This window comes from Leucopleurus acutus (assembly GCF_964270905.1).
Source record: "Leucopleurus acutus genome assembly, chromosome: 16".
In the NCBI taxonomy this organism is placed as follows: domain Eukaryota; kingdom Metazoa; phylum Chordata; class Mammalia; order Artiodactyla; family Delphinidae; genus Leucopleurus; species Leucopleurus acutus.
In genome coordinates, this window is record NC_139158.1 from 6,017,616 (window position 1) to 6,044,658 (window position 27,043).

A 27,043-nucleotide genomic window follows, 5' to 3' on the forward strand; every position below is an offset into this window, starting at 1 on the left:
CGCTCCCTCAGGGCCTCGGTCGTCCGCCCGCGCCCGCCGGAGCCTGTTCGCGTCGACTGACCAGAGTCCGCGAATTCAACGCTCCGAGCCCGTTCGGACGGCCCCGACCCCCAGGTAAGGAGCAGCAGGGGCGAGTTTCTGGCCTTGCCGGCCTCCCCTGGGCCGGCCTCGTCCCGGATCTGAACCCGCGGGGGCGGCGAGGCGGGGGCTTAGGCCGTGGGGCCCTGAGGCTGAGGGGCGGGCCGGGGGGAGGGGGCGGGGAAGCCGCGTTCTCAGAGGGGCCTGCCGAGCCCTGGGGTCCCCACACGTCCAGATCCCATTTTCACGATTTTCGAGCGCCAAGCCTTCTCCGATGCCAGAATTAAAGGTTGCTTCTCCTGCGCTTCCATTGTGGGCATTTATCCCAGTCTCTAATATAGTGGTGAATGGAATCATCTCCCCCGAGTCGAGCGTCACGAGGCACCGTTCATTCCTTTCTTCAGCGTCTAGAATAGGGTCCCTGCGCGCCATAGGCGCCCCTGGAATGTTTGGCTCCTGTCTAGGGCCGCCTTCCATCCTTCAGATGTTGGGGGACCTTACCGAGCTCGAGAAGAACCTTCCCCCGAGTTCTTTAAGAATCCCCCCGCTTGGGTGCCGCCTTCCCCTAAGTCACAGTTGTACCTCTTCGCTCCTGGTCGCTCCGTGGAACCCTTTTGTAGCGCCTTTCCCACCACACCCCTTCGGTTGGGCTGCCCAGATTGCCATCCCGGCGCCACCATTGCTTGGATGACCCTGGGAAGATTGCTTCTCTGAGTCCCCGTTTTCTCATCTGTAGTAATAGGATCCTCAGGGGGTTTCTGAGGCTCCAGTGAGTTTATTTGCATAAATTGTTTAGGATAGTTCCTGGCCCAGAGTAGGTGCTCAATAAATGTTAGCAGTTATCCCTGCTTCTCGGCATTCTCTGTCTGTGTATCTATCTCCCCTTCCTCTTCTACGCTTCTCCCCCCAGATTTGAGGACCAGGAAAGTGTCAGATTTATTTATGTTTCTGGCCCCAACCTGGTACTTACTACACTGCTGGGCACATGGCAGGCACTTAATAAATTGTAGTTTAGAATCTTTAATTATAAAGCCATCTGTTCTCATACTGGGGCTTTGGAACCGGAAGGAAATGCTGACCTATTTTTATCTATTTCAACTCATTGCTGAAATTACCTAAATTATCCTAGTTCTGCCCTCTTTTATCAGTTTTTAAATCTAACCTTTTGGTTTCCCGGAGGCCCTGGGTTTTTCAGGTATCTTAAAAAAAAAGAAAAAAAGAAAGAAAAGGAGAAGGTATCATTCAGGAGGCTATTTTTTGCCCTGTGAGGGAGTAGGTGTAAGTGGCTGCTTCCTACACAACCTATTCGAAGGCCTTCCGAGGTTAATTTATCTACTTACCACAGTTAAAGGAGGCGATCATTCTTGGAAAATTAAATCTCCTGCTGGGGGAGAGTATCAGATCTAGGTAACTAATCCTGTGCTGAAACAGGTTCTGCCTAAGGAAGTTTGGTCTGCTGGTGAGACTGGTGCCTGGAGTTGGAACCTGTCTCTGAACGCTGGGGAGGGTGTGGTGACCTTGTCAGAGCACCTGCTATTGCTGGGTTGGGTATTGAGAGCAATTAGAAACTGGATGAATCACAGTCTCGAAAACTGACCCCAAGCAGGGAACTGAAATCCCCACTGTACAAATACTTTAAAGCTCCAGGACCGAGAATTTAAAGCCTAGGTAGCTGTTTCCAAGTTCAGAGGGTACTTACTGGTGTGTATTTCTAGGAATGGTTCAAAAGCCTTGGGTCAGAGGAAGAAAGGGAACTAACTAACTTAACTTACCGAGCATCTGTTTTAGGCTAGGCTTTGAGCTACATGCTTTCACGTATTATTTAATCCTGCTACCACTGGCCTTGGGATGTCAGTTCTGTGTCCATTTTACAGATGAAGAAAAATGAGTTTTAGAGATATTGAGTGACCTGCCCAGGGTTTCCTAGCTACTGTGTGTCAAAGCCAGGATTCAAACCCAGGTCCTCTTGGCTCCACAGCCCATGGCTAACCAAATACCAGGATGACTCAAGTGATAGGTGAAGAAAGGAGTTGGGGGGTGGAGGGGGTCCCTGGAATCATAATGTCCTATAAATTGTTCTTTCTCTCTGTGCTGGACATTAAAAGTTCATCAGTAGAAGTTTGTTAAATTTAATGCAGCACCTTTTTGTCTCTCCCTTTTTCTTCTCTCTACCCTCGTTAAGACAAAGTTTTTCAGATTTCACTTAAATATGAATCACAGTTTAGAAATTGTAATTATCACCCTACGACAGAGGTTTCTTTTTCTTTGTACAAAATTCAAGTTGTCATTATTCTGCTTTCACACTGAGTTTAATGAACACAGGCAGTGTTTACTGGTGTCGTATGAATCTGACAAACATGAGTGTTGTCTTGGCCTACAGACTTAAAATAGCCACATGATTATAGAAGGAAGTACAGGTCTAAGTGTATGTCCAAATACGGAACTTGAATGCTATAACGAAATTAGAAATGCAATTTTAGAAATAATTATGCCATTGAGTAAATGTTTACCTCTTTTGAAGGCTTTGCTGCATTGCTTATAACCGTGAGGTTTAGAATGAGAAAGCCTTTGTCTGCACCTTTTTTTTAATATAAATTGAGAACATTCCTTTTTTTTTTGCGGTACGCGGTCCTTTTCCCATTGCGGAGCACAGGCTTCTGGACGCGCAGGCTCAGCGGCCATGGCCCACGGGCCCAGCCGCTCCGCAGCATGTGGGATCTTCCCGGACCGGGGCACGAACCTGTGTCCCCTGCATCGGCAGGCGGACTCTCAACCACTGCGCCACCAGGGAAGCCCGAGAACATTTTTTAAAAATTATTTATTTATTTTTGGCTGCGTTGGGTCTTTGTTGCTGTGCGCGGGCTTTCTCTAGTTGCGGTGAGCGGGGGCTACTGTTCGTCACGGTGCGCGGGGTTCTCATTGCCGTGGCTTCTCTTTGTTGTGGAGCACAGGCTCTAGGCATGCGGGCTTCAGTAGTTGTGGTGTGCGGGCTCAGTAGTTGTGGCTCACGGGCTCTAGAGCACAGGCTCAGTAGTTGTGGCGCACGGGCTTAGTTGCTCCGAGGCATGTGGGATCTTCCCAGACCAGGGCTGGATCCTTTGTCCTCTGCATTGGCAGACGGATTCTTAACCACTGCGCCACCAGAATAGTCCACCTTTTCTTTTTTAACTGTATATGAAATGTGTGCTTTTATTGCATGTAGATATTTACATTAAATTATTAATTTGCAGACCAATTTTGTTTCAGTTAACAAGTAAGCCTTTAAAATGTGGCATATAAACTAAATTGCTTTTAATTAAGCAGATGTTTATGGCACAACATGTTATTTTGAGTAACTGAGTAAAACCTTTTGTAATGGGTAAGCGTATCATATCAGAAAAAGAATCATGCACTGAGCTTCTGGAGGTTTACTTAAAAAAAATAGACAAATTAAGCAGTGTTATTTGAATTCATTTAAAAGTTTTTTTTAATTTCGAGTTAGAGATTTTATTTGTGAGTTGCAATTTGCTTTCTAGAACATGTACCCGTAAAAAAAATTAATGACTTAAATATCCTCACTCTTAGAATAGAATGTGAAACACTGATATTTCTCTGCCAGTTCAAGATATCAGATGTTTTATTTAAGGGTACACTTATCTCTTTTTGACCTTTAGGTTCCCTTACAACAATTAGCAGAGACATTTCCTTTGATTTCTACTAAGATTGATTTCTGCTTTGTCTGAACTTTCATTGTTCACTTTACAACCTTCTAATGGCCTTTCCACTCATTTCCTTCTTGCATCAGAATTCCTATCTCACATTTCAGTCTCCACCCTAGGTTGACTTGTACTTAAGTATTGAAACCTCTGAGTGCTGTGGGAATGCCTCTTAGAAATGATAAAAAAGGGATGGGGGTGGGGCCGCTGACTGCTTTTTTGAAAAAATTTCTCCTATTTCAGGTAAAAGTTGCTTCATCAGTGTATCTAGATTTGGGTGCCTATAGAATGGAGAGTGTGATTTGATTTTTAATTTAATGATGTTTCACAGATTCCTGCTTTTCATTTAGTTACAATAAAAGGTTTAAACAGTAACTAACATAACAAATACCTGCCTACTCTTTGCCTTGATTCGCCAGTTGTTGACGTATTGCCACATTTGCTCTTTATACATCTACTTGTTGTCCTGAATGATTGAAAATAAGTTACAGAAGATGTCATGACATTTCATCCCTAAATACTTCATTATCTTTATCTCCTAAGAGTTAGGACATTCTCCTACCTAACAGCCAACCATTATCATAGTTAAGAAGTTGAAAATAATTCCATATTGTTGTGTGATAGGTAGTTCAAATACAAATTTTTCCTATTTTACGAAATACATCTTTTACAGCTGTTTTAAAAATGTAGGTTTACAATCAAGTTTCATTTATCAGATTTGGTTTTCATGGCTCTTTTAATCTAGAACAGCCACCCTCCCCCACCCCAACCTCTTTTGAATTGTCCAGGCCAATTGTTTTATAGGATGGCACACATTCTGGTTTTAACTGTTTGTTTTCCCTTGGTGTTACTTAACTAATTCCACTCCCCTTTATTTCCTGTAAACCGGAAATTAGGTCTAGATGTTGATTGGATTTAGCATAAATACAATATGTTTGGCATAAATACTTCATAGGTAGGTTGGCCATATTACCAGGTTTCTCCAGCATAGTCCTGTGGCCTGTTTTTGCAGCATAATTATTAATAGTGCCCCTTTATGCTCTCTTGAATGTATTCTGGTCTGGATAATAAATTAAGTGGTCACTATTTATAAGTGATGGTGTGCCCTTCAGTTTGTCTCCTGTCAGGAGGCCTATCAGATTATATTGTTCCACTACTTATGATACTAAGATTGATTGCTTGGTTAAGGTGGTGACTGCCAGATTTTTTTATTGTAAACGCATGTTTTTCTGTTTGTAATTAATAAATAATCTATGGGATGATCATTTGAGACTGTGTGAATGTCTTGTACCCCAACAGTCCTTAACTCATGGTTTTAGAGTCCCTTGATGTGGTTACAGTGCTAATTGTATTTAAATGATTAAGTTTTGACATTGAGATTGGTCTTTTTCAATGGGAGAATGGTTTTATTTTTCCCCAAACATTTCAGGATCCCCAGACAACTTAAATATGGGGTGCCTGCCATTTTAAATGCTTTTTCTGTTGCTTGTTGCAGCTTTCTGTCCTTTGAACACACTAAGAATAATGTCCCTGCATCAGTTTTTACTAGAGCCAATCACCTGTCATGCCTGGAACAGGGATCGTACCCGTAAGTATGCTATTAACTTTGCTCCTTTATTTTGGTACCTTTGATTCTTTTAGATGTAGGTACTTTTAGGGATCACATATTTCAATATCATGTGAACAGGACATAGATATAGCTTCAGAGAGAACTAGGTCAGTCCTTTGGTTTACAGGTAGAGAAATCGAGGCTGAGAGGGTTGGAAGGACTTTCCAGTGGTTACACCCAAGTTAATGTCAGAGCCGTAATTAGCACTCAGGCCTTCTGGCTCCTTGTCCACTTCTTTTTCTACAGTACCACCTGGAGGACAGTTTATATCAGAGACATCTTTCATTGCCCTAATAACCCAATGTCTGGGATGGTTGTACAGTAACACTGACCACCCAGCATTTAGTCAGAATACTAGGACCTAGATATAAGACACATATGGTTTACAAAGTAAACCATACTGAGAGCAGTATTTAATCTAGTGTTTACTATGCTATTCGTAATAAGCTTGAGTTTCCAGTTTTATAGCTCTAGCAAACTAGAAAGGGATGGAGAAGACTTTTAGAAGTAGGTGTAGTACAGCAAGCAAAGTGCAGGTAATATGACAAGGAGAAGGCAAAAAAAAATCTTAAAACAGACAGGGGCCTCCCTGGTGGCGCAGTGGTTGAGAGTCCACCTGCCAATGCAGGGGACACGGGTTCGTGCCTCGGTCCGGGAGGATCCCACATGCAACGGAGCGGCTGGGCCCGTGAGCCATGGCCGCTGAGCCTGTGCGTCCGGAGCCTGTGCTTCGCGATGGGAGAGGCCACAACAGTGAGAGGCCCACGTACCTCAAAAAAAAAAAAAAAAAAAAAAAAAAACAGAAGTGTAGTATTATGCCCATGAGTTATTTTTAAAAGTTAGGTATTTATTCACTGTCTAAAATAATAGCCTTATTGAAATATAATTCACATGTCATAAAATTTACCCTTTTGAAGTATACAATTCAGTGGTGTTTAGTATATTAAACAGAATTATGCAACAATCACCACTGTCTAGTTTCAGAATATTTTCATCACTCCAAAAAGAAACTGTATGCCCATTAGCATTCACTTCCAATTTTCCTCAAAACTTCCAGCCCTAGGCAACTACTAATCTGCTTTCTGTCTCCATGGATTTGCCTGTTCTGGATATTATGTATAGATGGGGGAACTATTAAATGATTGACCTAAAGTTTGGGTCATAGACTTTAATTTTAAGAAATCGATATTTATTTTTAAAAAATGGATGAACTAGAAAGGAAAAAATACCAGTATAAGTTCAAAAAAATCCATCATATATGTATATTCTTAACATTTTAGATTGGTCTAAGAGAGTTCTCTTGAGAATTCTATTTTGTGATTTATATTGGCTTTATTGTAAAGAAAAACTTCAGTATATTTTATCAGTAGTATCAAGGGTTGTTGGAGGTTTTGTTTGTTTGTTTCTTTGTTTTTATAAACTAGTGGTTCCAGCCTGGGTCTATGATAGCAGTAATGAAAGCCTATGAGCTATTTTTAGTATTTCAGAAAGTCTAACAGAAATAAAATATTTGTCCTTAATAGTGTTGTACAGGCAAACTAAAATGTCAAATATATTTACTGTGGACTAAAATTATGTCAGTTAAGGGAATTCCCTGGCGGTTCAGTGATTAGGACTCAGCACTTTCACTGCTGGGGCCCTGGATTCGATCCCTGGTTGGGGAACTAAGATCCCTCAAGCCTAGCGGCTGGGCCAAAACAAAATAAAATAAATAAAATTATATCAGTTAAGTATAGTAAAATTGTTTATTTGTTACTGGTTAGAACTTTAATTGACAGTTGTGTATGTTTATAATAAAATGAATTTTTTAATTCAGTCTTTCTAGAAAACATTTTAAAATATGGAGTACAAGTAGAGGTAAAAATAATAAAGGAATTCTTCAGGACGAATATTGGGAACCATTTTCTGAAACTGCTTTCCTGTTCCCTCCTTTAGTCTGTTTTTATTTTTTTTATTTTTTATTTTTTTCAGTCTGTTTTTAAAATGCCAACTGTAACATCACTTTTTTTGTGACAATTTCGAGTTCAGGTGTTAACTATTGACTTTTTTCTCCAGAGATTGCCCTTAGCCCCAATAACCATGAAGTCCACATCTACAAGAAGAACGGGAGCCAGTGGGTGAAAGCTCATGAACTCAAAGAGCACAACGGACACATCACAGGTAAAAAAAGGAGATCACATGAGCTTAGTACGGCATTTCCAAGTCTAGCACGCTTCTGTGTAAACAGATAGCCTAGTAAAGGAAGTCTGCCATGGTACTTAGTGCAGCATTTACTGATTTTTCTTGAGAAAATTTGAGAAAATATATAATAGTGACCTCAGTTTTTAAGTGCGTCTCTGAGCCCAGCTGGTATGCATTGTTCTGCTAATGTTACAGAAAACACAACCTACTCTGGGGACTAGAGAGCTTAGATTAGATGAGACATGAAAGCGAAAACCAGACAGCACGTCAGCTGTGTGCAACCGCAAGCCAAGCTGTGTTCCCAAGTCCTAAGGGAACGCTGTGTCTTCCAGAATTTTCCTGTATGTTGTTTTTAGGGCAAGGAAGACATTCCAAAATATTGAAAAGGACATAGAGTAATATAACAAACACCCATATTCCTGCCACCCAGAATTAGCAGCTATTTATCTTTTTTCTGTGCCAGAAAACTTGGGACACAAAGATTTGATTATAAGAAGTATATTATTATAAGAAATATTATTCCAGATAATGGTAAAGTCTCCTGTCACCACCAGTCCTATTCCTCTCCCCCAGAAGACACTGTAATTGGTATGACATTGTCCCAGTCCATTTTTTATACTTTCACATACATGTATGTGTGTGTGTGTCAGTGTGTGTAAGCAGTCTTTAGTACTATTGGCTAGAATTTTTAAATACTGCATAAATGGTATCATAGCATGCATCTCCTGTGGCTTACTTTTGCATTCCACATTGTTTCTGAGTTCTCTGTATGTAGGTGTATCTAGATCAAATTGATTCCTTTTACCCGCTGGGTAGCATTTCATACCTCATCTATTTACTCTTTCCTCCATTGAAGGATATTTAAGTTGCTTCCACTTTTTCCCTGTGACATTTTAGTGCTAAATTGAGCGTCCCTGGGCAGATCTCCATTCAGGTGTGAATGTCTCTGGGAGACTTGCTGTACCACAGGGGTGCAAGCATCTTCAGCCTTGCCAGGCATTGTCAGATCGCCTGCATTCCTGCAGCCCTGATAGGAGTGCTTTTCTTCCCACACTCCACACATGCTTGATAGAAGCAGACTGACTGATGAGTGATCTTTGGTCACTCTGTAAGCTGCATTTCCCTGATTAATAGAAAGGTTGAGCAGATGTTTATTAGCCACCTGGGTTTTAATTTTCATGACTTTACTGTTCATAACTCCTAACCATTTTTCCATTGAGTTTTTAACTTGTTCTTGTCAATTTGTAGAAGACTGGATCTTAAAGCATTAGCTCTGAGGCAGATTCCTGAGTGTACAGTAACTTTCATCTTTGACAAAAACTATCAATGAATAGTTGGGTAAAGGTAGCAAGCAGAGCAGTGTCGAGTTTTATTAAGCAAGTGTGAAATAAAGGAGAAGGAAGAAAAAATGGAGAATTTTTACAATGTTTTCAGAATTTAGTAAACCATATCTTGATACCAGATTTCAAGAGAGTGTATTGCTTTGTTGTTAAATCATGTCTGGCTACTTTTTTTTTTTTTTTTTTTTTTTGCGGTACGTGGGCCTCTCCCTGTTGTGGCCTCTCCCGTTGCGGAGCACAGGCTCCAGACGCGCAGGCTCAGCGGCCATGGCTCACAGGCCTAGCTGCTCCGCGGCATGTGGGATCCTCCTAGACGGGGGCACGAACCCATGTCCCCTTCATCCGCAGGCGGAGTCTCAACCACTGCACCGCCAGGGAAGCCCTGTCTGGCTACTTTTTAAAAAAACATACTAACTTACTGCTGCGTTCAGGGAGAACTCTTAGTCTTTGACCCTTACTACCATAGTTTCTTTTTTATCCTATTTTCTAAGTGATTCAACTGCTTTAAACAATTGGCCAAGCACATCAAAACTTATTCTCCTTAACTTTTCAATTATAAATTTCTCACCACAGTCTTGGGTTTCCCTTCTCACAATGATTTTTTGCACTTAAGTGGGCAGCACAGGGACTGATGATAATTTTCTTTTTTTTTTTAATTGGGACCCTTGAGTTTTGCCTCTCATCCCCTAATATACTGATTAGCTTAAATATATCCTTCCCCGCAATCAGAGAAAAACAGCATGTTTTGACCCTCTGCACCCCTTACATTGTATCCCCAGCAAAAACTTATGACCATCCCTTCTTGTTTTTACCAGTGCTTTGTATGTGATATCAGTCAGGAACCGACTAACTATATTACCAAACCAGCACCAAAGACATAATTTCTATTTTTGTTGCTGTTGCTTTCCCATGACCTTATTTTTATGAGGTTTGGCCTATTTTCTTTAAGTCCCTTTGCCAGTGGCCTTACAGCCTAAAAATAAGAACACTCATATTTTAAATTGGAATTTTAACATTAGGAAATACTTATAAATGAGAAAGGGCCAAGATGAAAGACCAAAGAAATAGCCAAAAAAGTGAAATAGTTACGTCCTTTTTCTCCCCCTGCTTCTCTTCTGGAATCCTTTGAACTTGGGCCTGTTTTCTGTCCAAATGCTCAAATGACATTTTTTTTTTAGATCTGAAAAAGCTGTTGTTGGAAAAGTCTAAATATAACTCTGTGGCAGGAGACCAAGGATCAAACATAATTTCTCAGAGAGATAGTAACTACGGAAAAAGAAAATTACTCTCTGAAGCTTTTTAGAAGAAAAGTCTGCTCAGTACTACAGAGAAAAAGAGTATGGCATGCATCAAAGGGATATCAGAGTTCTGGTGTTTTTCTCTGACTTTATTCTTTTGTGTTAAATGCTTGATCGCCATCTCCTTTAAAAAAAAAAAACATTTTATTGTGGACACTTTTAAATAGAAAGCATATAAAAGCAGAGTAATGTAATGAGCCCCTATATACCCATGACTTAGATTCAGCAATTATCAATTCACAGCTAATCTTGTTCTCAGCTCACTCTCAATTCTTTTTCCTGTACTATTTTCAAGCACATCCCAGACATTGCATCACTTCATATTTCAGTTTGCGTCTCTAAAAGGTAAGAACTCTTCAACAATAACCAATACAATAGTCTGTTTTAATTGGCATCCTAATAAGGTACACACATGGTTGTGATCAGTTGATCTATCTATTAAGTTTATAGGTTCCCTTCTTTCTTTTCCTTTGCAAATTATTTGTTAAGAAAATTGAGAAATCAGGTTGTTTGTCCTGTACTGTTTTCCAGAGCCTGGGTTTTATGGATTGCAAGCCCATGGTGTTTCACATATTTCTCCGTCCTCTGTGTTTCCTGTGAATTGCTAGTTGAAGTTAGGTGGTAGCAGGTTCTTTCATGAAGGAGGCACATAATGTCCGGTTGTCTTTCTTTCTGTGATGTTAGCAGTTGTTGATGATTAGTGCCTATAGCCATTAATTTAATAGTGGCTGCAACATGATAATATTCTAAATCTATCATTTCTTCTCTGTTAGCTGGAATACATTCATAAAAGAGATGCTTACCTTCATCTACTATTTGGTTATCCTGAAATATAGTTAGTATAGGAAAGACAGGATAGATGTTAGATTCCTTTTCTTTTCCTTCGAAGTCTTCTAATGGCAGGAAAACAAAAAAAGATGCAACGCTAAATTAGCAAGAGATGAGAACTTGCCTTTACTGAATATTGGCCCTTCCCACTCTCTTTTTAACAAGTGTGTGTTTTAAAAGAGTTAAAAGCTAATGTTATCTAAAAACAGGTTGAGGCTACGACTCTGGTTTTACAACTCCTATATTCAAATGAAAGATGTAGCCACAGAAGTAGACTTAGAACTGTAAAACGAAGCAGAAGGCAGTTCCTTGTATTTTTCTTAGAGAATAAGGATCTATTGATTTTTTTTAAAGCACCTCAGGAATTCTTATAAAATACATACGTGTGTAATTAAAGTGGTGGTGATATTGGAATGGGGTGAAATTTGAGATTGTCAAAATCATTACAGAATCACTGAGTTTTCTCATTACAAGGCAATATTCTGGATAAGGATGTATTAGTCTTCTATCGCTATGTCACAAATACTACACACTTAGCCACTTAAACCAAAACACACTTATTATCTCACAGTTTTTTGTGCGTCAAGAGTCTGGGCTTGGCTTCTCCGGGACCTCTGCTCAGGGTCTCACATAAGCTGTAATCAAGGTGTCAGCCACGGAAGGGCTGTTCTCATCAGAGGCTCCACCAGGGAAGGATCTACTTCCAAGCGCCTTCAGGTTGATGGTGGTAGAATTCATTTCCATGCAGCTGAGAGATTCATGGCAGCTTGCTTCTTCAACAGAGAGTAACAGAGAAAGACCTTGAGAGTCTCTAGCAAGAGGGGTGCCGTGCTCTTAGGTAATCTTGTGCACTAGTCACATCCATCTCACCTTCCCAGCATTCCACTGGTTAGAAGTGAGTCAGGGGTCCTGCCCACACCCACAGGGAGGGGGGGTCCCACAGAGTCGTGAACAACAGGAGGTGGAATCTCGGAGACCACTCCAGGGTCTGCCCACCACAGTAGTTTCAGAGACTCGCTTCATATTGTCAGGAAGCTGGTAATCAAGTTAGGAGAACAAGACAGTCATAAAAATAACTATTTTGCATCACACTTCTGGGAATTTATCATAGAGATCATTTTAACCAGAGCAAGAAGGTGTGTGTCTGAATGTTTATTCCAGTTTTATCTATTCTAATAAGTGACTGGGAATAAAAAGTACAACAATGGGATGTTTTGGGAAATTATTATGATAAGATCAGTGTTCTAAAATAATGTACAACCACTGCTGATTTATAAAAAACAGGAGAAAATGTTTGCCATATTAGTATCCTTTGCGGGAAGAATGTGTGTGAAGAATGGAAGCAGGGCTTTTTTGACTTTGCATGTGTCCCATCGTGATGTTTGTCTCATGATAATATGTGGGTTTGCTTTTGTAGTTAAAATTTAGGGCTTCCCTGGTGGCGCAGTGGTTGAGAGTCCGCCTGCCGATGCAGGGGACACGGGTTCGTGCCCCGGTCTGGGAAGATCCCGCGTGCCGTGGAGCGGCTGGGCCCGTGATCCATGGCCGCTGAGCCTGTGCGTCTGGAGCCTGTGCTCCGCAACGGGAGAGGCCACAACAGTGAGAGGCCCACGTACCGCAAAAAATAAATAAAATAAAATAAAATTTAAAATGTAATAAAGAGAACTGCAAAGCTGTCCTATAATGAATAGATTTAAAATAAAAATACATATCACCGAGAATACACTTCCCCATATTTTTCCCTTCACTGGTATGAATAATTGAGCTGACTATTCCTGTAGGTGAATGAACATAAACTGTTCACACTACTAAAGTCACTGTAATTTATGGCTAATGGAGACTTTGATTCTTACTTTTTTCATGTAAATGTTAAGAATGTTAATTATTTTTAAAGAGATATCTATAATAAAAAATTATTAGTAGTATTTCTATACCTTCAGTGTTAAGTTATACTTATAGAAAATACCTCATCAGTAACTATAAAATGACTGAATCATAGCAGATTTTACTCTTGGTATATAACAAACTGACCTTGACTTTGGGATCCTTCATAGAGGCACCAAGTAAGTAAAAGTCTGATCAAATAAGAAAAATAAATCTTACATTCAGACACATATTTAGGTCTTTTCCTTGTTTAGATGCAAAGATACTCAAAAGACTCTTTCATAGAACCTGTATCATGTAAAAAAGGTATTTCGGTTAGTTTAAAAAACAGTGAGCTTCAGAAGAATCACAATTTATATTTTCCCCTCTATACTGATGATTGTTTACCCTATATGTTGTTTTATTTGTAGGTCATATAGCAGTCTTTCAGTTAATATCATGGACCAAGGTCTGTTACTGAATGAGTAAAGGTACTTTCAGAGAAAAAAAAAAATCCAGTAAAGAAGGAAGAAAAGGGTCTTCAGATCACATATTCTAAAGATATGTGGCTGGGTGTTAAGAATGCCCCTGCTTGGTTTGTAACCTCCGCAATTATAACAGCTCTGTTCTGCCTGGCCTCCAGAGGATCCTGAGTTACGGAACTTTGCAGAGAAACATCCTTGCCTTTGTGTGTGAAGTGGTGACCAGGACCATAGGTGGGGAAGGATGGGCTGGGGAGGAAGATCCCAAGCCCGCATCCAGCCCTGCTACGCCGGTGCCCTCCTGCTGGTGCCGTGTCAGTTGTCAATGGCCAGGCAGAGCAGATGCCACCACATCTCAACTTGCAGGTATCGACTGGGCTCCCAAGAGTGACCGCATCGTCACTTGTGGGGCTGACCGCAATGCCTACGTGTGGAGTCAGAAAGATGGTGTCTGGAAGCCGACCCTGGTGATCCTGAGAATTAACCGTGCAGCCACTTTTGTCAAGTGGTCCCCGCTAGAGAACAAATTTGCTGTGGGCAGCGGAGCACGACTCATTTCTGTTTGTTACTTCGAGTCCGAAAATGACTGGTGAGCAACATGAGTATTTTTATTTCTCTGTAGAATCATACATTTGGACTGCTGTGTCCTCGGTGACTTCTTGAGGCACTGGGTGGAGGCTTAACTGTAACTTCATCTTTTCCTCATCTGGATATTTTTTTTTTCCTTTGAAATTCTCCATTCTCTCTGAACATTTTTCCTTCTTATGTGTGCAGTGAGTCCAATCTCACATCTTTCTCATATTAATATCGAACTGTGGTTTCCATGTTCTGATCTCCTGACTTGTTTGTTCTTTAAGATGCTACAACTCTTCTCACTCTGTGCTGTCTAAATTGCTGTTTTCTTACTCTGATACATAAATTATAAACTTGAAAGATGCTCAGTGCCCTAAGGAAGTTTTTTTCCCTATCTCTATTGACTTAAAATATCTAGGAGTCTTCCAGATAACAATATTCTCCTTTCTTTAAAGTTTTATACCAAATCTGTGTCCTGGCATAATATTTTACTTGTTTAAACTGTTAAACTTTAAAATTTGACCAGAATCTCAGAAATATAATCAGCCTGTTGTACTTACTTTATACTGTAAACCACTTGGAGCTGAGCCAGTCAAAATACGGGGATTTATTTAATGGCTAAGTAAGTTATTTTAACTACTCCTTTCTGCTTACTTTGATAAGGAAACCACTCTGCTCTACCTGGCATGTGTTCAGAAAGGGTGGTAGATATGCTTCAACATGGAATTGTCATTTAGTGCGAAACTGGCAGTGTTTGTACTAAAAATAGCCGGGTACACATTACTCTTCATGTGTCACTGTCTGAAACAAGGAAAGGAAGGGATTATCACATTACAGTTTGTAATTTAGTAAAACCTCAGAAATTTTGATTCTTTGAAACAAGTCTGTGAATTTGCACCAAGTTTGAATTTTGAGTTGAAGACCTGCGGTTTTTCTTGCTTGCAAGCTTGCAAGCATGTGTAAAAATAAGGCTAACAAAATGTTGCCTGCAAGAAATTGTTTAGAAGGCTCACTGTAACAAATAGATTAGAAACAGCTTTTTTCCTGGGTAGCTTTCAACCTCAGTGACTTTGCATTCTTATTCATTGAAAAATAGTCTCAGATTCAGGCAAATTGGGCTTTACTGTAGTACGAGGTTTTGTCCCTTGATCAAGCCATTATGTTCAGGGGAGTGTCTCAGCTATGGCACTATAATTCATTTGTAGGATGCGAGTACTTTAAAACAACCTCTAAACGCCTTTAAGGTAAAACAACTGTTATAAAACAAGTCAGAATGTTGTCTGCTTTTCAGAAAAGACCCTACGAAAAAGATTCTATAGAAAAGTGATTTAACATCCAAGGAAGGGTGCTCTGCTCGAGAGTAAGTCTCTCAGCTTCTAAGCAGCAGAACAGCCTTGGTCTTTAAGCAGCAGTTTAGGGACAGAAATTGAATCAGGCCAGAATAATGACTGATCTTAGACATAAATAAACATTTTAGTGGAGCTAGAGAGTTAGTCAGAGGCCCATCACCAGCAAGAGGTTCTGCTAATTTCTTGATTTCTCTGTGAAAAAATAAAGAATTTGCAGCTTCTCAGAGACTTAGAAAGGAAATTAAACTATTTTACAACCCAAACTTAACCCAAAACAAAGGAACAAATCACTGAATATTTGTAATAAAAATTCAGCAGACTTCCCTGGTGGCGCAGTGGTTAAGAATCCACCTGCCAGTGCAGGGGACACGGGTTGGAGCCCTGGTCCGGGAAGATCCCACATGCCGCGGAGAAACTAAACCTGTGCACCACGACTACTGAGCCTACATGCTGCAACTACTGAAGCCCGCGCATCTAGAGCCCGTACTCCGCAATAAGAGAAGCCACCGCAATGAGAAGCCCGCGCACCGCAACAAAGAGTAGCCCCCGCTCGCCAGAACTAGAGAAAGCCCACGCACAGCAACGAAGACCCAACGCAGCCAAAAATAAATTTATTTTTTTAAAAAATTCAAGTGATTTCAAACCTCAATTTTTATTTCAAAGGTTAGAGTTACACAAAATGTGAAAGTCCATGGGGGACGGTATGAGAGTTAATCCATAAATATACTTAATGATGAGGATCCCCTGGTAGCCGGGAAAGTTCCGAACTGGCTGCTCTGATGAAAACGTCAAAGCCTGAAAGACAGGAGAGCAAAGGGGCCACATATGGTTCCCCTTCCTCTCTTCCTCTAGAAATGCACCTTCTCTCTGGTAGAACACTCGGTGGCCACGTGAGAACCACGTGTAGGTGTTTTCGCTTGACACACATTTGTAGATCATTTGGGGACGGTTGCTTGATGCATGGATAAACTAAAATGGGTTTTCTCCTTTTGTAGGTGGGTAAGCAAGCACATTAAAAAACCCATTCGCTCCACGGTCCTCAGCTTGGATTGGCATCCCAACAACGTCTTGCTGGCAGCAGGATCCTGTGATTTCAAATGCAGGTGGGAACGAGTGAGGATTGGTAGACGGCCTTGAGCTCTTCGTTTTTCATCTTTCAGCAAGTATTTTTGAGGTTCCTTTTCTTTGTAAGGTACTGTGCTAGGCCCCACGAGGGTCCCAGAGATGAAAGGAGCTTGTGATCTAGAAAAGGAGCTACAGCAAGTGCGGAAATCGGGAGGTATCAATAGAAAGCAGTGGACCAGGAGGGGCAGGTGGAGGGATGCAAGGGCAGAGCCAGGAAATTTCCTCAGGCAGAACATCCAGGTACAGGGTCCCCCGCTCTCATGGTGTTATTTCTCATTTCATAACCCAGGCAGCAGACTGGGCAAATTCCAGAGTGAAACTAAGATCAACAAAACAGAGCTGAACAGAGCACTGCTGAGCTGTTATTGTGCGGTTCCTTTTCAGTTAAAGCTCTTTGTTTGTCATTAGCATGAGACTAGAAGAAACACAGCCACTTTGCTGAGAGCTTTAAGGGTCATACAGTGTAATTGCTTTTTAAAGCTGTTCTTTATCAAGAAGGCTCCCCCCTCCCCACCCCGGCCTTAGCCAGAAGAAAAGCAAATGTTGCTTCATGTTGACTCTATGGTGGGTTGGGAGGTGAGGTGCAGCATTCTTTGGTAAGCTATGTGGAGAAATTCCAGAAAACCTGGCCAGTGATTTATATCCAAGAATCCTCATGGGGTTTTTGGTTTGGGATTTTTTTTTAAAGGATATGTATGGGAATTTGGCTGTGGGGTGGGAGTACAATAGTGTCAAGGTACTTTTTGGAAAAATATTGACTCTTCTGCTTGAGAACCAGTGTTAACAGTAAAGATTTTTTCATATTCAGGAGTTTTGTTGTTTGTGATGTGTTACGCAGAGTCATTACAGCTCCCTTAGAAGATGCAATTTAACCATACCACCTGGGTTGTCAGGCTGTGTCTAAAAATCTCCTTGTACAAATAGCTTACAATTCTTTTGTTAATATTAATTTCCAGAAATAAACTTGGCTTTGACCTGTGGTCCTGTGGGTAAGGGTCTTTTCTGTTCGAACTCTCAATTTGGCAGCACAGTTCTTTCTTGGCTTCTGATGACTAAAGCAGTAGCCATCGTGATGCAGATTTAAAGCACAGAGATTCTGAGGTCACATCATCTAACTTACAGATAATTTGAGGCTTCCTTTGCCTCTCCACTGTCCTGCCTCTTCCAGAGCTGCTGCCGCCATTATTGTTTTAGGGGGAAAATATCCCAGATCACTTCGGGAGTCTTTAAATTTCAGAAGTTTTTGAAGAGAAGCTGTATAAAGAAATAGCATTGGAGGGCAGATCCCCAGCTGTTCTCTAGCCCTTCTGCTTCCCAACTCTGGTCAAAACATCCTTACGCACAGCTTCATGGAATTAGAGAAAGAGACTGATGATCCCAGGCTGTAATGGACCCGCCGTCATCCCAGACTAGACCTGCCACAAAGGCTGGACAGTGCACCTGAGGGTGACACTAGGGAGAGCCTACCCACTCTCACTGGCCTCCCTTGACTTTCTCTTTGGATGTCTCTTTCTTCCTTTCTTTCCTTCCTTTCCTTCCTCCCTTCCTTCTTTCCTATCTTTCTTTCCTTCTTTTCTTCTTTCTTTCTTTCTTTCCTTCTTTACTTCTTTTCTTCTTTCTTTCTTTCGTTTTGCCCGGTCTTAGTTGCAGCAGGCAGGCTCCTTAGTTGCAGCATGTGGAATCTAGTTCCCTGACCAGGGATCAAACCTGGGCCCCCTGCATTGGGAGCATGGAGTCTTAACCACTAGACCACCAGGGAAGTCCCTCCCTTTCTTTCTTTAAATGAGTTAATGCTAGTGGTTTATTGCAGAGTAGCAAATAGTTTCCTCTCTCCTACCATTTGACTATGTGGGCTCTGGACTGCTGTGTTAAGAATGATGGTGAAGCAGACATGAAAGTATGCTGTGCTCATTTAGCAGAGTCTGCCATGGGCCAGGGAGCGGAGAGGGGCAGGACAGCAAGGTCCTCCCCTGGATGCACTCCAGGAGGGAAGGGCTTTTGTGTCCATCACTTCTAGAGCTATGCCCCGAGAGTAGTGCCTGACACGACGTAGGCCAAACTTGAATTGACCTGTAGGCAGCCCTTAGAACCCTTCTGTGTCTTAAGAGGTTTATGTATCTGAACTTGTCTGTCATCAGGTTTTGCTTTTTTTTTTTTTTTTTTTTTTTTTTTTTTTGCGGTACGCGGGCCTCTCACTGCTGTGGCCTCTCCCGTTGCGGGGCACAGGCTCAGCGGCCATGGCTCACGGGCCCAGCTGCTCTGCTGCATGTGGGATCTTCCTGGACCGGGGCATGAACCCGTGTCCCCTGCATCGGCAGGCGGACTCTCAACCACTGCGCCACCAGGGAAGCCCATCAGGTTTTGCTTTTGATGAGTCAGTATCTTTTCATTTGGGGACACCTTACAGCAGCTGCCTGTGGCCTGTTTCTATATACGCATATTTTCATTTACTCTTTCCTTCTCTTCCTGCCCTTAAACCACAGAGTGTTTTCTGCCTACATTAAAGAAGTGGATGAGAAACCAGCCAGTACACCCTGGGGCAGCAAGATGCCTTTTGGTCAGCTGATGTCAGAGTTTGGTGGCAGTGGCACTGGCGGCTGGGTGCACGGGGTCAGCTTCTCCGCCAGCGGGAGCCGCCTGGCCTGGGTCAGCCACGACAGCACCGTGTCCGTTGCCGATGCCTCAAAAAGTGTGCAGTGAGTATCTACCTTCGTCTGGACTTAGAGAAGAGTGGGGTGGGATCTCAGCAGCTGGCCTGAGGCTGCCCTTCCCTGGGTATAAGTGCAGGGCACCAGCATAAAAATCCGAACCAGGTTGCAAGGCAGCCTTTAAAGTTACCTTCACACGTTTAGATTGTCCATTTGGGGAAATTTTGAAGACTTAGGTCTCATTTCCAGAAACACTTCTTAATGGAAGTGCTGATTGTGATTCCTCCAAAGGAGTCTCCTGGTTTGCTCCTGGTAAGAGTTCCTTCAGATGGCAGTTTAGTCTGTTCCTGTGAATTCCTCACAACACGTAAATGGCATCCAGCAGCCTTAGATGAAGTGGGAGATGTGTTCTTACTCTGTGTAGTCAGTGGACAGTGCTCCATTCATGTGGGCCTTCATGCGGTGACACTTGACACCCTGGGAGCCAGTCCCCCTGGTGTGTGCACTGGGGGAGCCCGAATCGCAGAGACTCGCTGTGAAGAGGTGCCTGCTCAGCCCTGAGGAGAGCAGTGTGTGTCTCATCAGACTTCAGTTTGTGTCTGCTTATCATGTCTAGAGGGAGAGAGAGGGTGACCGCAGTCCTTTCCGCTTGTGAATCTTGGTTCTGTCCCGGTGAATCCTTTCCGTTGGCAGCTGAAGGTAACCCATCTGGGGCTTCCCTGGTGGCGCAGTGGTTGAGAGTCCGCCTGCCGATGCAGGGGACACGGGTTCGTGCTCCAGTCCGGGAAGATCCCACATGCTGTGGAGCGGCTGGGCCTGTGAGCCATAGCCAATGAGCCTGCGTGTCCGGAGCCTGTGCTCCACACCGTGAGAGGCCACAACAGTGAGAGGCCCGCGTATCGCAAAAAAAGCAAACAAACAAACAAAAAAGGTAACCCACCTGTAAGGGTTTCCTGACTTGTCCCCTGTGCAGGGAACCAGTCACATCTGACTCCCACTGCCCCACACTGACAACAAAGTGACATTTCAGAAAGAATATATATTTTACTGATTGGGGTGAATTTTTTTTTTTAATTTTTAAACACACCCCCAGTCTAAATTATGAAGCCTTCCAGAAGATTTCTGTACATATGTAGACACATATATCTTTTCATTTAACTCCACTGGGATTATGGTATACATTTTGTATAGTAATTTGCTGTTTGTTTCAGTAATGTTTTGTCATGGCTATTGATTTCTGTACAGTTTATTGTAATGCATAATAAGCTCTTAGCACATGCTTATATTAGAAGCTCTTGTCTACCTTCATATTGATTTATTATTTGGCTTCTCCGGTCCTGCAAGTCAGATTACATCCGCTACCCTTCTCCATATCAGAGTATTTCATGTAGTAAGAGCCAGGTATGCCACAGGAGAGCCTAAGATGAGGTGTTAGTACTTTAATCCAATACCATTCGTACTGAAGGAGATAGGGCAGGGGTGTCTCCTGAGACACAGTTTCAAAACGCATCATCTTTTACATGGAGCCATATGATCCTACTTCATCAACCAGCATGTTTGCTGCCGTGTCTGTGTAATCTCTCGGCCAGATGATCATGAAGCATACATGTGTACACACACACACACACACACGGCCCATTCGCATGTGAGCTCCTGGCTGGCCAATACTGTGTCATGTTCATCGGTGGCCGTAGCTCCTGCCCCAGTGCCTGGCAGGGCACAGAATAGACTCCCATAAATGTCTGTGGTCCCAGCCCTCTGGGAGCCCATGTGAGCACAGGCGAGGAGAAGGGAGCAGAGAAAGGCCTTCAGTCCTGCGTGCCGGTGATGGTCAACTCTAGGAGGCCAGAGAGAAGAGCAGCCACTGCAGGCTGAAGTGGTCCAGGAAGGCTGTTCATGGGGGTGATGAAACTCAAGCCGAGTTTCAGAGACTGGGGTGGACTTTGGAAAAGCAGGAGGGGCAGAAAGGGCGTGTGGGTAACGGGGCAGGGGGAGCCAAGGCCGAGGCGGCAGAGAACCAGCGCTCCTGGGACCGCAGTGTAGGGCAGTTGGTGGTGAGCAGGGGTGCAGGAGGGGTGGGTGCAGGAGGGGTGGGCACAGCCAAAGGGGGCAGAGACCTGCGCGTCTGCGGGTCACCTCAGGGCTGGCTCATGCTGGAGATTCCTGGAGGCTTGGGTCATGGAACGTAAGTGTTCGTTCATCCTGCCAAGCCCCCATGAGAACGGGTTCTTTGTCATCTGTGTCTGAAGAGGCTGCGTGGTCCGCTCCATCTCGGGTTAACACTGTTCTTGTGTTCAGGGTCTCAACTCTGAAGACAGAGTTCCTGCCCCTCCTGAGTGTGCGCTTCGTCTCGGAGAACAGCGTCGTGGCCGCTGTAAGCATCTCTCTTGCCCCGGAGCCTGTGCTTACTCTCCAGAACGGGAGCAGGGCGTGCCCTGTGGCTGTGCGCACAAGCACGGAGCAGCAGCCTTGTAGGGGAAGCAGCTCCAGAGGCTCCCATGGTGGGGCCGCTCTGCTAGGGCACTCGCTGGGCGCACACCCCGCAGGGCCTGACTGATCCCTTGTTTCAGGGCCATGACTGCTGCCCCATGCTCTTTAGCTGTGACGACCGCGGCTGCTTGACCTTCGTCTCGAAGCTAGACATCCCAAAACAGAGCATCCAGCGCAACATGTCGGCCATGGAGCGCTTCCGCAACATGGACAAGCGGGCCACGACCGAGGACCGCAACACGGCCCTGGAGACGCTGCACCAGAACAGCATCACGTAAGTGCCACCCGGCCCCTGTCCCGACGGTTGTGCAGAAGTGTTAGGTGACCGGGCTGCCCTTCTCCCCTCTTCGTTTCCTGACGGGTCCCTGTGATGTTCTCTGTCCTGCGGGCCCAGACATCCATTCAGGAACGGGGGCAGTGAGGGGTCTGTAACTTCCCGGCTGCAGGCTCTTACTTCCAGCTCGTCACAGAGAGCGAGCCGCCCCCATGTAGTCATTACATCCTTCAGGGCATAGACAGTCTGGGCGTCCCATGTGCGGAACACAGGCCCTGCTGCGGGCCCGTGAGCTGGCGCGGCCTGTCTGCAGCCTCTTCTGGGTCTTGCTTTCTCAGAAACTTGACTGAGGACAAAAGGAGACCTTCCTGAATGTCGTGTTCCTCTAATACTGAGCACCTGACAGTCATATCCTGTTTGAAAGGTAGCTGTCACTTCAGCCATGGGTTTCAAGTAAGGTGTACGAGTAAGAAGATAGTTTAACTAGAGAGACAGATTTTTCAGCATCATTATGACAAAGCCAAAAAACTCCTTTACTTATTATTCATCAGGCGTCTGTGATTAAATAAGACAGTAGAATTGTGTCGTGTCTAGAAAGTTTGGTGGTTTTTTTTTTAATCTAGAGGAGAAACGCACTGTGTTCTTTTTTTTTTAATTTATTTTTGACTGTGTTGGGTCTTCGTTGCTGTGTGCAGGCACTCTCTAGATGTGGTAAGCAGGGGCTACTCTTCATCGGGGTGTGCTGGCTTCTCATTGCGGTGGCTTCTCTTGTGGAGCATGGGCTCTAGGCGCACAGGCTCAGTATTGTGTCTCACGGGCTCTAGAGCGCAGGCTCAGTAGTTGTGGCACACAGGCTTAGTTGCTCCGCGGCATGTGGGATCTTCCCGGACCAGGGCTCGAACCCATGCCCCCTGCATTGGCAGGCAGATTCTTAACCACTGCACCACCAGGGAAGCCCTGCACTGTATTCTTTGACTAGACCTTTTGTGTTGAGAGACTTTAATGTGGGAGATGATCATGGGAAGAATAATGGAAACCTCTAGACTTTCTCTTCGAGAGAATTTCTTTTTTTTTTTTTTTATAAGATTCGTATTACTTTTTTTTATTATTTACTTGGCTGCGCTGGGTCTTAGTTGTGGCATGCGAACTCTTAGTTGCAGTATGTGGGATCTAGTTCCCTGATTAGGGGTCAAACCTGGGCCCCCTGCATTGGGAGCTCAGTCTTAGCCCCTGGACCACCAGGGAAGTCCCTCTTCAAGAGAATTTTTAACTGCAGTTTGTTATGTTCAGCGGAAAGGGCCACTGGACTTAAAATAGGCTGGAAATAATCTGTGCTCTATTGAAAAGTAGTCATTTGAAGGCATAGCAGAACTTTTCTCCACATTTTTCAAGTTTCTCTGTCTTGAAAGATTTTCAAAATTATTTTCTGTGAGGTTCTCTTAAGCTTCTCTGCAGACTGTGTATCTGTAAAGAGACAGCTCTCGTTGCCTTTTTGAGACTTTGAGGTTAGGAATAAAAAGACCTTTGCAGATTGGCATGACTGCTTTTATTTGCAGATATTAAGTCCTCTTTACCCTAGAGCAGGGTCAGCACACTTTTTGTATAAGGAACCAGAGAGTAAATTTTAGGCTCCGAGGACTACGTGGTCTCCATGACAACTACTACAGCCCTGCCATGTGGCCTGCAGGCTGCCATGGACAGTACAGAGATAAATATGCATGGATGTATTTCAGTAAAACTTTATAGGGACTTCCTTGGTACCACAGTGGTTAAGAATCCGCCTGCCAATCAATGCAAGGGACACGGATTCAAGCCCTGATCCAGGAAGATCCCACATACTGCAGTGCAGTTAAGCCCGTGCGCCACAACTACTGAGCCTGCGCTCTAGAGCTCACCAGCCACAACTACTGAAGCCTGCGTGCCTAGAGCCCGTGCTCTGCAACAAGAGAAGCCACCGCAGTGAGAAACCCACGTACTGCAACGAAGAGTAGCCCCCGCTCGCCAGAACTAGAGAAAGCCCACGCGAGCAGCAACAAAGACCCAACGCAGCCAAAAATAAATTAATTAATTTAAAATTTTATTTAAAAATAAAGTAAAACTTATAGACACTGAAATGTGAATTTCACATAATTTTCATATCATGAAATAATAGCCTTTTAATTTTTTTCTAAGCACTTAAAATTGTAAAGGCTATTCTCTAGCCCATAGGCTGTGCAGAAACAGGTGGTGTGTGCCATCCCCTTCCCCAGAGGGAATGTTCTAGGCATTTCGGGGAGAAAGACAAATATTGTCTGAGCTGTGGAATTGGTTTTCTTGAAAGTTTTTCAGATAATCAGGCTAAGCCAAGTTGTTTCATCAATCTCCTCTGCTGAGCTTGGTTGGAATGTTGTGGTGTGTCTGGATGTTGCTAATATTAATAATGATTAATTTCAAATGTAAGGAGAGCTTTTGACTCATATGCCCTCATTGTCCTAGAGGGTAATTTGGGAGTTTTGGTTTGGAGCCAGTTGGATTTCAGTCGTGCTTCATGATGCCTCTAGTATTTTTTTAAGCAGTGTGTCCATTTCAGTCACAGCTGTGGTCGTGGCCTCTCCTGGCTCCGCAGGGTACACGCTCTGTGGCCTGAATTGTCCTGCTTCTCCACGTCCCTCTTAATTAATGCACGTTCTTAACTTTTCTCTCTTTCCAGTCTTTTTCTTTTCTGGACATCTGGTAATAAAATACATTTTAATATTTTCTGAGTCAAATGGCTACAGACTAATACCTATGGACACTTTAAAGGAATTGATAGACAATTCGTTTCCTGAAGACGCTGTTACCCTTCTAGGAAGGCTGGAGCTCACTTTCACCATGTGCCTTACAGTCTCTCTCTTGTCTTTGCCTTTTTTCAGTCAAGTGTCTATTTATGAGGTGGACAAGCAAGATTGTCGCAAATTTTGCACTACTGGCATCGATGGAGCCATGACCATTTGGGATTTCAAGGTATCGTCTATCTTTCAGAACAGATCTCGTTTGTGTTAAAAGTCTTCCCATGAGAAGACTGGTCCTCATTTCTTGGACCCAGCCGTCAACTGCAGTGCACGTCAGGAGCGCAGTGCACGTCAGGAGTGCAGTGCACGTCAGGAGCGCAGTGCACTGGCTGTGGTTCTCTTGAAACCCTGGGAGTTGTTAGCAGGAGAGAGCCGCACTTGCTCACTGAGGTGGAGTCCACACTTCTGGATGTCCTCGGAGTCACTGAGGGGTGCTGGGGGCTGCTTTTGTGGCGGGCCCCAGGTTGGGCCCGGACTAGCTGAACTCTGTAGACATGTGTTCATGGTTGACACCAACTAATCGGATCAGCACTCACTGCCTGCCTGCCGGGTGCCGGGCCAGGTGCTGGCATTGAGGACGTGGACGTGAAGGAGCCCTCGGGGAGCTCGTCCTGGGAGAGAGAGGAGGGTGGGGGTCGGGTGGAGCTCCGGGAGAGGAGCCAGCGCCTCTGTTTACACCTTGAGGAATTGGGGGGCTGCACGAACTGCCTGAGTTGCCTCTCCGGGCGAGCGGTCTGAGCTGCAGGGGCAGCACGTGCAGAGCAGCCAAGCAGCTCAGGGGGCGCGTGCTGCACTCAGGCCCTGCCGTGGGGCCTGCGGAAGCAGAGCAGAGCGGGCCCTGCCTGTGGGCAGCTGGGGGCTGCTCTGGAACCGACGTGGAAAGGCACCTGCTGTGACGTGCAGGTGGCCTGGACTCTGGACAGAGGCTGCTGGAGTGAACGGGTGGCAGGGATGTGCCTCCAGCCGTGCTGGGGGGCAGGGGGTGGCCAGGAGGTTCTGGGCTAGAGGGATTTAGGAGGCCGCGTGGAGGGGTGTTGTGACCATGAGGGACAAACCCCGGAGGCCTCTGCACCCTCCAGCTTCGGGGTTGGGATAAGGAGGTGGGGAGGAGGGGCAGGGCTAAGAGAGCAGCTCAGGTGTGCAACTCTGTGGACTTAACCCCCAGAAGTTAAACGTTTACAGAATTCTGCCACTGCGTGTGTGGTTCCATGATTGATGTTGCTGCCTCTACAAGTCTCTCCTCACCCTTGTTACCTTCACCTGCTTTGGGGCATCGTGCACCTGTGCAATTAGCTCCACCTGGGCAGGTAGCTCCGCCCTTCATCCTTTGATCCCTGAGGCCAAGTCCTTTCTCTCCTGTGCGAGTGAGCTGGGAAGTTCCAGCGCATTTTCCTCTCTGGTCCGTCCGCCTTTGAGCACCGCTAGGCGTTGTGCACCAGGCTGACTGCATGGGGGCCACGGAAACACGGGAGTGCCTGCCATCAGGGCACCTGGAGTGAGGGCCAGTGACACAGATGATAAGCACATACGTGCCCTGGGAGCAGGCGTGTGCCCAGAGCCTGTGGGCTGGGGCCGTGGGGACAAGGCGGCGCAGGGCCAGGAAGGGCCAGCAGGGGCAGTCCTGCCTGGGAGAGTCTCTGCAGGCCATAGTCCCGGAGCCCGTCTCAGAGGGAGCGGGTCACAGCCAGGAAGGAGGGGGTGTGGGGTAGTGCCTTGGGGAAAACGCCAGGATGGCCGGTCCCCACTGACCATCGGTGTTCTTCCTGCCGCTCTCCAGACCTTAGAGTCTTCTATCCAGGGCCTTCGGATAATGTGAAGCTGAGTGAGCCGCCCAGATCCAGCATGAGGACAGACAGGCTGCGCCGGGCAGCTCCGCCATTCGCATGATGGGCAGGAGAGCCGGCCGCCAGGAAACACTGAAGACACATATGGCGCAAACCTTGTTGTGTGTTTTGTTTGAGGATAATTGGTGAAAGTGTTGGTTTTTTAAAAGCAGCAGTGATTTGGGTTTTGTTTTTTGGTTTTTTGTTTTGCTGTTTCATTCCATTCTTGACCAAAGCTTCTCTTTAAGTAGTTTATTATGGAAAATTGTCACACTAACTTAAAGGAAGGGGTGGGGGAGGTATGTAAATTGTTCTCTACAAAATTAAATAAAAATACTGAATGTGTTCTTGGTTTTGTCTCCTTATACCGTTTGCATTTTTAGTAGGAAAAGATGGGTAAATTCTTTGTTATACTAGTTAGTTTTTAGGGTAGAACCTTAGATTCTTAGTTTCTTATACTGAGCCATCTTGTACAACCTTTACCCAAAAGAACCGGTTCTTGAACGCCGTGTTTTAGCCGTGCAGGACTTCGGCAGAGGAGGCCTGCTTGCATACAGGCAGCAGAGAAACCCGCCTC

At 44.4% G+C, this 27,043-nt stretch overlaps 1 protein-coding gene across 1 annotated transcript; it reads left to right on the forward strand.

The window, feature by feature from the left end:
- Window positions 1-26,818, forward strand: ARPC1A (actin related protein 2/3 complex subunit 1A). The gene is made up of 10 exons (XM_082857680.1): window positions 1-114; window positions 5,269-5,361; window positions 7,438-7,542; window positions 13,741-13,963; window positions 16,292-16,399; window positions 18,905-19,117; window positions 21,368-21,443; window positions 21,640-21,833; window positions 24,725-24,815; window positions 26,421-26,818. The coding sequence occupies exons 2-10, from the start codon at window positions 5,298-5,300 to the stop codon at window positions 26,457-26,459; spliced, it is 1,113 nt and encodes a 370-aa protein (XP_082713806.1). The 5' UTR covers window positions 1-114; window positions 5,269-5,297; the 3' UTR covers window positions 26,460-26,818.
- Window positions 26,819-27,043: the final 225 nt, after the last annotated feature.